Below are 16,404 nucleotides of genomic sequence, written 5' to 3'. Positions count from 1 at the left end.
CTGATTTGCTGATCAGCATACTCAGGCCTTTGGTTAAAAAATGAACAAAGCCATGACAACAGGCAACTGCCATATTTACAGTAAACAGTAAGCAAAAAAAAAAAAAAAAAAAAAAAAAAAATATATACAGTATATATATATATAGTTGTTACCATGCAGCATTCCTTTGTATGAAATTCAATATCAGCTTCCATCATTGTACTTGCGGGTCTTGTTTACTGATATATTTTTTAAATGTTTCTGAAGACAGATGTCAACTATTTTCTTTCTTGCACTTGACAAAGCTTTAATCTGTGGTCATACTGAAGTCTGTGTCTAATTCCTTTGGAGAGCTAACAATAGCAGGATCTAGACTGCGACACTGCAGCTGTCTGAAGCACTAATGAAAGGAACAGAATGCAGACATTTCTACTTCAATAAGAATATTAGACCAGGAAGTGAAGTGTATGAATGAAACTCATGGGTAGAAGCACTTGTTAATTTTTTATCTTGGTACTTGAGATTATAGTGTCTCTGTGCTTCTTCTGTATTCTCAGCTGTTCATACCATATTGCTGAGCTGTGTGCAATCTGATCTGTTGATACTTAAAACAGCTTGGAATGTCTTGGCTGTCATCTTGACTGTACTCTAATGTTAGTGAGTTTTTCCCTTAGTGACATTTGTCTATGGGTATATGCTGCATGTTCTTTGGCCGGACTGGAAAATACTTGAGGTGCCAAGAAGAGAGCATCACATTTAATTATAGATGCCCATCCAGCCAATATACTTCCATTAAAGTGTTACTAAACCCACAACAGTAAAATCACTCAGTATATGCAGTAAAGCATGCTTGTTATACTCACTGTGGAACCTAAGGGGTTAATTCTCCACATTGTGTAAAAAGGCTGTTTGATCCTGTCTTCTCTGATCCTCCCCTTCTTCCAGTGTCCCCCTCTTATCTCCTGATAAGACATATTGCGTAGAGACACTCTGAACATGCTCAGTTTGGTGTGTATTGCTAGATAGGGGTTTTTTTTGCTTGGAAGAGTGCATATGATCAGCACAGGGCCAATCAGCACTGTCCAGACAGAGGTCAGGGGTTCTGCATTCTCCTAGAGCAAAATGAAAACTCCTCCTACAAGCTGTAACCAGTGCTCTGCTGGACACTGATAGAAGTCACATGACTGCTCTAACTGCTGATGAGAAAAGGTATTTTCCAGTTTATATTTACTAAAATAATTGCATTTCCATGTTGTGTGTCCTGTGGGAGACCGGATCTCTGTTTGTTCACTCTTTTCTATTTTATCAGGATTTACAGGATTACAATTTAAGGTAGATTGGCCAATTTTCAAAAAACAAAAATCCTGGGCGTAGCGCCAATGTTTTCTCTGCCCTTCTTTCCTACCTCAGGAAAGAGCTTAATTTCTTTTTCTGTATGCAAATTGAGAGAATTCAGTCCATGGGGTACTTAATGCATTACAGGGATTGTTTTTAAGAGATTCACAATTCTCGTTAACCATCTATGTCCCCAGGCCTTCTTTTTCCATATGCCCCCTTTAGTCCCAGAGCATTGTTGACGGTGTCTTGGCTTCACACATTGTAACCTATTAGAAATTGTTCTCTACCCTAGTGTACTATATTTTTTGCAACATTTGGTAGTACATTTGGATACATATATTTTTATTTTCTTGGATTTTTATTGCAAATAAAAAATGGAAAAAAAAACACATCTTCTGTAATTTATGTATGGGTTTTCTTTAGAAAAGCTTTATTTATTTTTTAAATCTACATTGCAATGCTTGTAGGGGTAAAAAATAAGTTTTCTTAAATTGTTAGTGTACAATTAAAGCTCTTTTGGCTGTACCTCTCCCGTGGATCACAGGAGTACAGTTCGTTCTGCACTCCTGTGACCCATTTTCAGCTGACAGTGGGCTGAAGTCTTCTGTCAGCTGATGTCATTCAGCCAGTCCTGGTGAGGGAAAGATCCTGACTTCAAAGTCGGTGATCCATCCCAGAGTCTGGAGTGGCACCTAGCTCAGCCTCTCAGCAATCCACTGAGAGCCTGAGCAAGCCGCTCTCTCCCCCTCCACAGCCCAGCACTCTAGTGAGCACTGGGGGGACTGAGCAGAGAGCGGTGACTGACAGTCACCGCTCTCTGCTCAGAGCATCTGTGAGAACTCAGCGATCAGCGGTCATGTGATCGCTGAGTTCTAATCCTCTCGGACCGATGCTGCATCCATCTAGGTAAGGATGATTTAAAAAAAAAAAAAATACCATGCTTCTGTTTATAGATAAGATCAAGTAAGGGCATAAATTAGCATAATGGTGACTTTTTCACGGGTTTGAGACCACACAAAATTTGAATGTGTTTGTGTTCACTTTCGTGAGCATTTGCTGTTTGCACAGTGAACGCACATCTCATCTGGAACATATGTCAAGCTTGTCGGGGCCTGGAGATTAACTTGGGGAGGAACAAAAAATGTTTATTTTTGACATATGCAGTACATGTATACTGTATACACTGTGTATATATATTTTCATGCAGACCAGAACCAGACCTTCCCATGCAGCTGTGTAACAACAGATCACTTCTAATTAGAATCAGCCAGCTATAGATCACTATAGATAGATAGTTGCATGGAAACATTGGGCAGAGCTGAGACAGATCTGTCTCAGGCTCTACACTTAGAGAAAGTGATGTCATATCACTGTAATGTCACATCACTTCCAACATAGCATTGTATTAAAAGTGATTTGCTACAGATGATCCTGTAGAGTGCTGTGTAGCAGGATCGGAAGCCCAGAAGAGGACCGTTTCAGCACCTGGGCTTAGTGTTGTTAAGGCAGTCAGTGCTAAAGCTGTTGGGATCACAGAAGACACTTAGACCAGCTACCATTTTAAAACAATGAGGTTCTGGGACAAATAGTCGCTATCCCTGCACCATTGCACTGGCAACGTAAGTGGTTAAAGTGTATATACTGTAGACCCAAAACCAAAAATGTTATATATTGCACAGCTTACTAGTTCTCACATGCGGTAGCTGCATTCGTCCTCTCTTTTTCTGGCTTATTTTCACCTGTGATCCTGCCAGTAACACATTTCTTGTCCTCTAGTGACAATGCTTGCTCACTGTACTGTATCCATGGAATGGCAGCATTTACATCCTAGAACAGAAGGTGTGTTAGGACAGAATTCAACCCCCTTTCTCCATCACCTATCATAAGGGTAGGTGTTCTGTAGTTCACAGAGGTGAACTGGGTAGGGATTAAAAACTACTTGGCATAACACTGCAAAGTGAACTGGACAGCACTAGATACCTGTCGGGATTAATAGGTTTTTCTTTTATACATATTAAACATATGTACCAACTAGCTTCCAATGGTATATTTATAAGTGATTTCAAACCCTTTCCTTTTAAAACAACCCATTCAGTTTAAAATAGAAATGAAAGGAAAACAAATTGTGTATAAATATAAAAAAAACATTATAAATCCCCTTTGTCCATTTTATATAAGTGATCACATAACCTTTGTTCTCAGCTACATAAGAGCTAGGGAAGGAGAAACAGCAACACACTGATCTTCCAGGTGAATGGCTGTGCAAGGAAGGGGTGGGGGTTGTCATGGAAAGTCTGATCATTGGAAGAGAGAAGACTGAAGTTTCAGCACAGTCGGAGAACTGACCACGCTGTGTTCTCATGCCTATTGTTGTCAGTTTCTCCTGTTTCCTGGAACACCAGGGTTTTCACACAAAGGAAGCAATACAAAGCCTATCCTGCCCTCAGCTAATAATGGATTCTTATGTTCCTCCTACAAGTCCATCCCCCACAGTTATTACCTTTTGTACCACTAGCCCCTCCCTCTTAGATTGTAGGCTCCAAGGAGCAGGGTCCTCCTATCCCACTTGTATTGAACTGTATTGTTGCTGCACATTTTTACACAAGTACAAGGTACAGCAGGGGTTTATCAGGAATATGAAATGTTGGGTGTACATATTTTTTTTTACCAGACTAAAAGTACAAACAATAAAAGATAATAGCTAGGGTTTACATATACTTTAATGACCTGAGTAGATGGGCTTTTGTTTGGTTTTGCATTCTCATACAAGTCTATGGGATTGCAAAACCCACATAAAGAGGTCAAATTTAGCTGTCAATGAATTCTGAATGATCTCAGGAGAGTCACAAACAGATGGTAGACTAATGCCATCGTCATAGACCCTTCGAGTTCTCACGTCACTCTAAGGACAGCTAAAGAGACAGGAAGGAGTCTATCCCTCAATGTTCACCAAGTGGTACATCTACGAATAAATCCTAGGTATAGCTAGGATCACCAAACCACAAAGCTGTGGTAAGCTGTTCACACTGGATTGTAATAATTCTAGCATTTCCCTTTTTGTTTAGGTACAATACGGTTGTTAATATCCCCTAAGGCTAGGTTTACACCTATGCGACTGGTGTGGGTCAAGTTTGTGCAGGCAAAGAAGCCAATTTATTTGAATGAGCTGCTCTACTGGTGGGAAACACAGGCAGGAACCCCCTGCATCTTTTTAATATTGCATCCATGTTTTTGCACCGTGTGGTTTCCCGCATCATAAAATGTGCTACGTTTTCAGATGCGTAGGGGTGCTTTTAAGAAATAATGGCAGCCCTACACTTCTGCTAAATAGCAGTGCATTTTTCCTGTAGGTGCCGGCATGCGTGAGCTTTAAACACATTCCTGCATATATAATAACCTATGTAAAATATATAGACACAGCGCCAATAAATTGTATATAAAGCTGAAAACCTAACCAAAGAAAAGGTAAGTGACAAAAATATATAAAGGAATGCGCTAAATACCAAATCACATGAAACTGCAGATAAATACATAAATAAAATAAAAAATATATTTATAAATGTCCGTAATTCATATATAAGTCCAAACACCAATGTAAGTGATTAAAAAATCTCTTAAAACAAGAAAAAAACACAGTGTAGCAAAATCCACCACCGAATGAAATGGGTAAACTCACCAGAGCTATTTGCTGATCAAATTATAAATCAGCAAAAATAGCAATTGCTCTGGGAGCGATGATCTGTTGGAGTATCCAGGAGCAATAGACTGCAATCAGCCAAATCAGCACACATGGAACAGCCTTAACTGCAAGTGGTCATCATGCCTTCATAACTTTGGAAATGCTCGGGGAATCAAAGAAGAGTATCATGGTGCAGTATATTAAAAAAAAAAATTGTTGTTGCCTTAAATATGCACTCACAAGAAAGGTGACAACTGACACCAGCAATATCAACAATATCAATATCAGCATGCCGCCCCTTGAAGACGTCGGATGCTGAAACGCGTAGGGCGGGGCTTAGTGGATGGGAGGGCAGGACGCTCCTCGAGACTGTCGGCTGTGATTGTGGTGAGCGAGGCTCGTCCCTGCTTTAGCTTTTTGAGACTGATATTGCTGATATTGCTGGTGTCGGTTGGACACCTTTCTTGTGAGTGCATATTTAAGGCTACAATAAAAATTATCTTTGTTTTAATATACTGCACCATGATACTCTTCTTTGATTCCCTGAGCATTTCCAAAGTTATGAAGGCATGATGACCACTTGCAGTTAAAGCTGTTCCATGTGTGCTGATTTGGCTGATTGCAGTCTATTGCTCCTGGATACTCCAACAGATCATCTCTCCCAGAGCAATTGCTATTTTTGCTGATTTATAATTTGATCAGCAAATAGCTCTGGTGAGTTTACCCATTTCATTCGGTGGTGGATTTTGCTACACAGTGTTTTTTCTTGTTTTAAGAGATTTTTTAATCACTTATATTGGTGTTTGGAATTATATATGAATTACGGACATTTATAAATATATTTTTTATTTTATTTATGTATTTATCTGCATTTCCATGTGATTTGGTATTTATCGCATTCCTTTATAAATATAATAACCTAGCCTGATTTCAGGTTGGGTATTGTTTTTTTTTTTTGTATTCCTAGCTACAACAATTAAAATACATTCCTACAGATTTAGAATGAGAGACATACACAGCTTTGTTCAGAAGCACTTTATTTTGATTTCCTATTTCAAACTAATATTTTTCAAAGCATTTAACTCTGAATTGATCAATTTATGATGGTTTAATGAATCCTGGTGGTATAAAGGTAAATCTGATATAGGACAGAACAAATGTCCTCGGTGGACTCACTCTTTTCTTTAAAATTCAGTATACGTTACAGTTCTGTTGAATTACAGTACCCTGGACAGTAGGAATATTTCTTTTTACCAGAGCATCCTCCATGCACCAACATTTAAAATTGTGAATCTGGCTGACTGGGGATGATAAACAGGGTATTACACATTTGTAAACAGAGTACCCCCACATTCCTTTCCTAACTAAATTGCATTAAATCGGCATAGTAATAACTGTACCTTTGACCCACCAGTGGAGGGGAGATCAATGACATCCCAACACACTGCATACAATACACATATCTTTTGTATCTGTCGTAGGATGTTTGCAGGCACTTTTACTAACAATGTTCTTATACTTTTCTCATCAAGTAACTTGAAGCTGTATGTAATTAAAAAAAATATTTATGTTATTCATTTATTCTTGAAGCTGTATATTTTACAGGCAGTGTATTAGTATAATGAAACACTTTCTTTCAATGAGTGCCATCAAGTGGCATACCTGAGAAATGCAGTCGTACTTATGCATATGAAAAGGTGATAAATATATATATATATATATATATATATATATATAAATTTGTATGCAACATATTAATTTTTCTATCATTTTGATAGGTTTACATGAATATACTTTTTTTGTACGGCGTACAGTGGTGCATAATCAGCAATCAATTGATACACAAGCACATGTCTGAAGGACGTGCTTATTGTTTGTCATGGTATTCTGAGGCTTGAGTTTTCTTTAGCAGATGAAAAGACATTGGGGTTGATTTATTAAATACATTAGGCTTTTCACTTTGCAAGGAAATTATCCCAAGAGCTTAGTGAATGGGCTGACTTCCATCATTCAATCGTGTGCAGTTTTGTTTTTAACTTTCCTTGCATGTGATTGGGTATTCTTTACAAAGTGAAACTTCACATCACATTCACTAAGCTTTGGGGAAACATTCCCTTGAAAAGTTCAACTTATAAAACCAGAGAATAATCTGTGCTGTGGCAAACACTGTGCACAGAATAAAGCAGCCACCCTACAATTGTGATACCAATTAAACAGAAATAAAAAATGAAGCTCTAAATTCTCAACAAAGGTGACTATTCACACAATTCATATATCAATGAAGTACAACAAATGCTTACTTATGAACAATATACCCATTAAAGTGCCACTGCAAGCATACTATAAATTAAGATACAAGTGCTGTGAAAAAAACTCAAAACCAGTACAGAAAATGTCCACAAATTGCTGTATAACAGTCTATAGGTTAACTCAGTGCACTTCTATTTCTATTTTCCAAGTGTACCCTAATGTTTCCACCACCATATACCCCAATAAAAAGAGCAGTTTACCAAATAACATGGACCATTATTTCATAAATGGTCAAACTAATTTTCAAATTTTCAAGTGTAGACCTGTGTTTCCACCACCAATAAAAGAGCCTCTTACCAGATGATGTGGGCCAGTAGATTGTAAATAGTCAACAGCGCACACATGTCCTGGTATGGACTGCATTTCCAGCATGGGTCACCTCCGTACCTCAAGGAGTCACCATCAAGGAAAAAAACAGTACAGATCCATCTTGAAGTAGCAATGACTAAGCTTTTATTAAAACTCTCTGATTGCTACCATAAAATAAATACATCAAAAAATATATCACTACAGTAACCTATTCCTGTGTAGCATGCTAATCTTCCTCGCCGAGCTCTGGCTGGCCAGCATGCATGATGACGTCACGCCGTAGTCTTGCCCTATATGTTACATTGGAAATGAAATTGTCGGGGGACTGGCTGGCTAGATGCCGCTCATCATGGAACTCATATAAATGCATCAGCTGCTAATATCCAACTGCAAGAATGATGGGTACATCCATTAAGACAACACACCATCAAAGTGAAACTTCCCTTCCAAAGTGAAAATCCTATTTGCCTTTAGTAAATCAACGCCATTGGCAGTATCTGATGTATACATCCTGATACAATTTAAAGTAATACTAAAGGCAAAACTTTTCCTTTCATTTTGAATAGAGTAAGGGAGGGTTATAACCAAAGGGAGGGTTATAACTTCTTTTTTTGTCATATCTCATTGGGGAGATTTCCATTCACTTCTTGTCTCATAGCCAAAATAGCAAGTGAAATGCAACTGAAGGAATCCCTGGTTGGTATCAGGGTCATCAAAAACTCGTATCTTTATTGGTGAAAACAGTAAATAGGACAAGTAGAAGGGGATTATCCTAGCAGGGGCACAGACAGCAACAAAAACCAAACCTGAAAAAGGTGTTAACCTCTCAACAATCTATATGAATGAACAAACGAAACCTGCGCTCAAATCAGACTAAGATAACTGAAACTGTCATTTGTAGAGGTGCAGCCCTTAAAGATTGGGAAATCTTGATATTGGTGAAAAAAAGCAAAACATGGCGCACTCTCTTCATGCATTAACGTGGTAAACCAAGAATTTATTATAAAGCATAAAAATGCATACTCACAAACCAAAGGGGGATAAAAACAGACAAGAAGAGTCCATGATGACAGTCCAAAGTGATGATAGACCCTTAATGAGGTAAGCTAACGTGTTTCGGCAGACAAACTCCCTTCATCAGAGCTCTGATGAAGGGAATTTGTCTCCTGAAACGCATTAGCTTACCTCATTAAGGGTCTATCATCACTTTGGACTGTCATTATGGACGCTTCTTGTCTGTTTTTATCCCCCATTGGTTTGTGAGTATGCATTTGTATGCTTTATAATAAATTCTTGGTTTACTACGTTAATGCACAAAAAGAGTGCGCCCTGTTTTGCTTTTGTTCACTCTCATCAAACTATCTAAAACTAAAAAAAAGGTTTTACCTTTAGTTATACCTTAATGAAGAATAGTTGTATGTAAGTAGTGTAAAATGAGTAATCCTAAGAAATATGCATGAATTCAAATGATATTTAATCCTTTAATAAGTGATTCATATTTTTTATGTTTTTTTTCCCCAGAACTAACACAAATGACACTGATACTTACACAGCAGTGGCAAGAAATGTGCACGGTCAATCATCCGTCAATGCAGCTGTCATTGTCAGAAGTAAGTAAATTGTCATCATAGATATAAGATGATTTATCATGGTCTCTTTGGGGAATTGATTCAAACACAAAATGCTTTTTGCCACAAGCGGAAAACAGGGGGAAACCTAAGAACTTTTGAGCACTTGTGGTTATAACAGTCAATCATAGATAGATCATTTATTTAGATAAAGGTCATTTCGGATATATCTGATATGTGCCCTTGTGACAGTATTTTTAAAATATTACAGGCGCATAGAGAAAATCCTCCAGGGGCCTTATGTGTAACTGCAGAGCGACACAAAATGTGTGACAAATTATTATAAAATAAATGTATTGCAGGTCGGTGTTAGGATGCTATCAATGCTCTTGGTATATCTGTGGTTACTGCATAGGGCTCCCTGGTGGAATTGCCTTAAAGCTGGACATTGGAGAATTGGTGTCTGCAATAACGATTCTGCTCAGGCATTTGCAGTCATTCACTAACTCACTGAAGCAAGCAGAGTGCCATGAAAGTTCGATGGAAAGGTACAAGGGATAACAAGTAGAAATGCTTGGCACTGGGTGTAGACATTTTTCAGTTTACTGAAATGTTTGCATTTAGTAAAATAGAATTCAGAAAAAAAAGATCAAACTGGGCATCTGGCCTTGTGGTCTTGGCAATCTCTGTGACAACAGGCAGGTCTCTGATCTTTTGTCACAACTAACGAGGGGTGCCCAGGTTCACACATTCGAAATCACATCAATAATACAGTACATATGGCCTGCTGACTTTTCCTATCAGTCTTGGGAGAGGCAGCAGCTTTGAATAGAGATCCTGCCTGCTGACCTTACAACATGTTAGGAGAGACAGGGACTTCACTGCTGTCACAGCTTGCCAATTAGTCCCATGCTTTGACACACTCATAATCCCAGAACATAAGAGAATATTATTGTTATATATTCAGCAGTGCAGATTGGTTGTTTAATAGTTACTTTTAATTTAACGATCAATTTAAAATAACTTGTGCATAAAGTGTAATTAAAATATGATTATCACACTGTCATTTTTTTTTTATAGGATTCAGAGGCGAAGAAGAGCCTCTTCACCCTGGTTTGGTGCCACATCGTAAGTAAACCTTATTTTAGCATATCAATAGCAAAGATGGATGTCTGCATACTGATTGTGATCAAGTCCAAAACATCTAATCTAAAATGTAAAAGTCCACGACAGAACACAGCACACACACTGAGCAAATGTTGATGCGTTTCACGGCACTTAAACATAACAAGCGTTAGATTATGATTAACCCCTTTGCGCAGGCGCCTCCCGGCCCTTTAAGAGTTCCAGAAGCCGGGAGGCTGGTGGGGTTTTAGGGTCATGTGACCGCCGTGATTTGCCATCATGGCGGTCACATGATCGAAAAAGGTCCCGATCACAAGGGGAGATTGGGACCTTTCCATCAGTCACGGACATATGTGCTGGGAGCGTGCAGGGCAAGCGCCCTCAGCACATATGTATTTTCTAATGGCATGCAAATATGCGGCCGCTTGGCGGTAAGGCCCAGGCGCCAAGAGGTCGCATATTTGTGTGCACTCGGCTTCTAGGGGTGCACCTACTGGCATAACAGGCATCAACATTTGCTCTTTTTGTTTGCTGTTTTCTGTTATGGACTTTTAAATTTTAGAATAAACATTTTGGATTTTATGAGAATCAGTGTGTGGTCATCCATCAACTTTGTGGTGCTTTTTTTTTTAAAGTCTACTCTGATATTGCTTAAAGCAGTATACATCCTAAATTACAGTAAGTTATAAATTGATGCAAGCCTGTTTACAATATAGACATTGCTGCGCCATTGGTTTAGGTATTCAATTTTAAAAAATATTTCATATCATAACATTATTGGTTGTTAACTTCATCTGTACAGTGAATCACAACAAACACAAAGCACCACTCCCAATATGGAAGAAAAATATATTTGAAATATATTTTAAAAATATCCTTCTCAAATATATTGACATGTATTTGAAATGCTACAATTTTGGCCACATTTAGGAGATATTCATTTAGCTACAGGTAAGATAACAGTGTGTACTCTCCAGCACTCCAGGAATCTAATGCCAAAAGGAAGCCAAGAGAACCAGGACAGGAGTGGCCTATGGATAGTGCTTCAGGAAAGCAGCCCTCCTCAATGAACAACTGGAAAAAGAGCAAATAGGTAGTGCAAACACCTAGTGCATTATCCAAGGTTTATTGACAATAAGAAAAGACAAAAACATACTCACAGACATATCATGTATGTAAAGCTTTGTATGATAATAGATATGGCCACAACAGAGCGCAGGGTTTCGACTGTCAGTGCGGTTGGCTTCCTGACGCATTTTGGGGACGTATCCCTTTCTTCAGAGCTACCCGAATGTGTTAGAATCCAACCACACTGACAATTGGAACACCTCTGTTGCGGCCATCTCTATTATCATACAAAGCTTTCCATACCTGCTATGTCTGTGAGTATGTTTTCGTTTTTTCAGATTTTTAATAAACCTTGGATAATGCACTAGGTGTTTGCGCCACCTGTTTGCTCTTTTTTTTTTTTTTTAGCTACAGGTAAGTCTTATTACAAGCTTTGTAGGTAAAAATAATAAATGAGAGTTTACTACCACTTTAAAGCAGAACTGCAACATTTACTTCCAAATCCTGAGACCCCACCCAGTATTTTTTATTTAATAACTTGAGTCCCCAACACTATTTGAAACGATACAGGGATAGCAGTTATTTGTTTCAGCACTGTTTTAAATGGCCAGCTGGTTACAACTGTATGGGTAATCTAAAAAAAAAAATACTTTAAAACCATTCCCTGCCACCACCCCTGTATTCCCTGAGTAGGATTAAGGTTTTTAAACAGATTTGCATTTTTTATCAAACAACACTAATGTGGTTACATTAAAAAATATTTTGAACAGTGTTCCTCATATATGTGAGAAAATGAAAGGCCAAACAGAACCTGAAAACCAAAAAAAGCCTTTTGATTTAATGAAAACATTTTGTAAATCAGGTGTTCAAATTACAGAGGTAGCAATTTTATACCTTGATAATGCTTGAAACTTTTACCTCTTTAATATATACAGTAATTGTCACATGTGACACTATTACTCGAAGTGGCACTTTTGTCAAGTGGTATGCATTGCTATTGTAGCGCTCACCCCCGAAGGAGCCGCTGGAATTAACGGACACTTCTGTCCTTACTTCAGTGATGAACCATATATATATTGGATCCACAGCACACCAGTACAATTTGTGGGAAGTTTTATAACAGGTTTAATAAGACAGGTAAAACTCTGCAAATAGACTGCAAATTAACTTGGAAATTAGCAGTTAAATGCACTGAATACACAAACCTTCTAGAATTGGCACAATAACATCAATAGACACAATATTCATGTATATATATGTATATACCGGTATAGCTATAGATCCGTATTACCCCCTGCAACTACAGCAGCAATATGTCCCCAGCTAAACTGACATCTCTTTAGGCTCAGTACCAAATTCACTTGTATACTGTAGGATTGTAACACTGTGTGAGTCTATGTGTTGCACAGGCCTGTGTTAGTGAATTGGTAGAGCACTCTTAAGGACTGACATCTCACTTGTTAGCAGTTGTTCATCACATCTAATTAGAACAGTATCCAGGGGTTAACTCCTTGAAAGGATGATAAATGGGGCTCTGTCTCTCTGCTAGTTTTTTTCTGTTGTCAATTGTTGGTGCTGCACAATCTCTGAGGTGCCTCACCTGGGATGGTCACACGCCTCCTCTACGATTTCCAACACTCCGACCTCTCTTTGCGGTGGGAGATGTCGTTGCTGTCGGTAACGGCCATCGTGGGTGACTGGTACCAATGATCACAGTTGCTGCTGACTGCAGCTGCTATAGATAACCGTTGTCCTTAGCAACCTCTGCTGTTCTGGAAACAGTGTCAGTGTACTTCAACAGTAGTGACTGCAGACTAGCTCCCACATGTCCTCTGCAAAGGCACACGTCGCTCACCCCACCCACCTTCCTCCTTGTAAAGCATCCTGGTCTTGTAGTCCTGTGCAGTATAAAGTTACATTGTCTGCCTCTGTAATGAAACTGCAACTCCCACAAACACTCCAGTACTGCTGAGAGCTGAGCCAATCAAACCCTTTCTGACCACATGCAGTCTTAAAAGGGAAACAGTTCTTTAAAAGGGAAACAGCAATGGCCCCGCTAAACTATACAGTAGCTTTAAGTATCAGAGACCTCTCTGTTTTTTCCTTGTGCATTTTGACTGAACCTTAAAATATAAATAGTATAAAAACACTGTAACATATGACTATAATAGAACCTTGCAAAAATGCAGTACAGGCAGTCCCTGAATTACAAACATCCGACTTACATCTGACTTGTACTTAAGAACGGAAGCAGCATGACGTCACTTTGTTCCCTGAAACTGTTGGGTGGCTATCTTGCTGCTCACCGCATGCTGCCACCTACTGTCTGGTGGACCTGTCAGCAATTCAACATCACTGCATTGCCAGTTTACCCTTCCCTATGCTATCCAAAACTTACGAATCATTTTTGGGTTGGAATTACCCCTAAAAAATATACCTGTTCCAACTTACATACAAATTCAACCTAAGAACAAACCTACAGAACTATCTTGATTGCAACCTGGGGACTGCCTGTTGTTCACAAGGCTTTGTAACATCACATTCTTCAATAGGAACTGTTAGGGAACGATACATACAACAATACAATATACAACAAGAGTTGAGTGTTTTCACATCACCAGGAATGCCATAATTTCTTCAAATCAACGTATAATGAAAAAATATATAACGATTGAGATTTTACAGGCATCCAGACTGTTAATTCATAAAAATACAACTTTCATTATATAACACATCTATTAAAAATGGCATAGACACATGTTAAAATGATAATTGATCGTAGAAACAATGTGTTATTCTAGGGGACAATGCCATGGTCTTTGACCCATCAATTTACTCATGACCAGGGCCAGATTCCCATCACTCGAGTCTTCAGGGTCTGCAGGGACTGCGTAAAGCAGTAGCCTTGTTTGCATCACTTTCATTTGCACATAACATTTTACTGTATTACTGTTTCTAACCCTAAATTGGAATATTGTGACAGTTTATAATGCAATAAGTTCATGTAAAATAAATATCTATTAGCTTACTTAATTTTCTTCTAAATATAAAAAATATATGGTTGGTATTCATACAAAAAAAGTGGCCGGTTTGTACTGTCACCAACGTACTGTGCCATATGATAAATCTGACTCTGTCCATAACCCATGCTTTTTTCAATTTATAATTAAAACACACCAATTTTCTTTCAGTGCCTCTGACAGATTTAGTTTGTTTTACCCACATTGAAGTTCAGTTTCTGGAAACTTTTGGTGTGACGTTTGGAGTTGAAGGTGATACGCTAACTTTGTCGTGCTCAGTTCTTTTAACTCCTGACCTTACCAGACTGCGGCCCCAGGCGGAATGGTACAGAGATGGTGAGTTTTTGAGTATTTGTTTTTAAAAACCTGTTAGTGTTCTAATTCAATTGTGCTGGTAGCAGCTTTTAATGAATAGTGTAAAAATAACTTAATGGACAACCTTTAAATCTAAGTGGGAACAAACAAACAAACAATGTATATAACTAAAGCCATTACATTTATTGGATGTTGTATCTGTACGGTTTATACACAACAGTTTTCATGTATGAATGTAATTTCAGCCACCAAAGCAGATATAATTATTTAAGAATATTCCAGAGAATATGAAGAGCTAATATGCTAGTATAGACTGCACATGCAATTCTGATGTATCAATGTGTTTTTACTAAGAGTTACTAATTTCTTGGAGCAGAGATCCGAATCGCATATATGTCTGATGACTCTGATCCTTTACATCGCAGCCCCCACCCAGTTCCCTCACATCAGTGTTCTCAGTTCCTCTTGCACTTCAGAGTTCGCCCTCTTACATCAGTGTCCTTAGTCCCCAACTTCACATCACAGTTACTCCCCCTACATGTCACAGTTCATCCCCGCACATCACAGTCCCCCTATGCATCACAGTCTCCCCTCTTTATGTCACAGTTCCCCATTCATGTCAATGTGACCCACACCCCTTAGCCTCCCTTCGTAGCAATGTCCTGAGCTCCCCTTTCATAGCGATTTCCTGAGCCGCCCCTTTATAGCAGTGTGCTGAGCCCCCTTTATAGCAGTGTCCTAAGCCCCCCTTTATAGCAATGTCCTGAGCCCCCTTTATAGCTGTGTCCTTACCTCTCCTTTATGGCAGTGTCCTCCCCTCCCCCTTCCCCTTTCACAGCAGCAGTTCAGTCCTACCTTGCACAGGGCAGGTCTGGACGGAGGGCCAGAGCTGTCCAACTTTTCTTGTTAACAAGCTGATAATTGGTTGCTAGGACCACCCAGCATCCTAGCAACCAACCACCTGCTTGCAGCTCCTGCCCTCCATCCAGACCTTCCACCTCTCCTGTCCTCAGCCCTGCTATGAGGATCATAGCAAGGCAACTCTGGAGAAAGAAGCAGGAGAGGGATGCACACGGCGGCCGGGCAGAAAGAAAGACAGACTTCACTCCTAAATGGCTGCCATTTATTGCAGCCTGCCATAGAGACATAGAGACTATTAGGGATCACCAGAAGTCAGGTGGGATGACATTTCAAGGTTTGACTTGTAATGAGATTGTGGCACCAGTCACAGGTAATTTGGACCAATGACTGAGACACCAAACTTCCTGCAATGTCTCTAACATGTCTGGACACTCTCTATCAGACAAGGTTTAACCCTTGGTCCTCCAATCCAGGCAATCACCTTTTTGTTCCACTTCCTTTGGATATATCCTCCAGCAGGATAACAGGAAGCTTCATTCCCCAGGCTTGGGCCTTTCTGTAGCTCAGCATGCCCTTCCCTGGCACTTGAGGGGAAAAGAACCTTGGCAGCAACACCTCTTTACCAGGCAAGCAAGAGAGCTTTCAGAGGGTTCCCCTGAATATTTATATCCTCCCCCAGTCTGCACCACTGGCAATAAACCTCCTAGTGGTTTGCCAGGGAGATATAAATATTCATAACTCAGGTCATTGTAGCCTCCCACATTATTTCTGGAGACACTCCCCAGCAGCAGGCAGAAGCAAACAATAACTCTGTGCTTAGGGGAAAACAGGA

The 16,404-nt window shown here is 39.3% G+C and overlaps 1 protein-coding gene across 2 annotated transcripts in view; it reads left to right on the top strand.

The window, feature by feature from the left end:
* Positions 1 to 16,404, top strand: part of MYOM2 (myomesin 2) — a 178,996-nt gene that overhangs the window by 59,511 nt on the left and 103,081 nt on the right. For both annotated transcript variants that reach the window (XM_089679521.1, XM_089679520.1), the window contains 3 exons: positions 9,137 to 9,225; positions 10,264 to 10,311; positions 14,568 to 14,732. In XM_089679521.1, coding sequence (XP_089535647.1) covers positions 9,137 to 9,225; positions 10,264 to 10,311; positions 14,568 to 14,732 — 302 coding nt within the window. The remainder of the gene's footprint in view (positions 1 to 9,136; positions 9,226 to 10,263; positions 10,312 to 14,567; positions 14,733 to 16,404) is intronic.

The sequence above is a fragment of the Staurois parvus genome, unplaced genomic scaffold (assembly GCF_062004578.1).
Source record: "Staurois parvus isolate SC_StPar_1 unplaced genomic scaffold, SC_StPar_1.0 ptg000226l, whole genome shotgun sequence".
NCBI lineage: Eukaryota > Metazoa > Chordata > Amphibia > Anura > Ranidae > Staurois > Staurois parvus.
The sequence above is the reverse complement of the archived record's forward strand: the minus strand, read 5'-3'. Positions and strand labels throughout refer to the sequence as shown.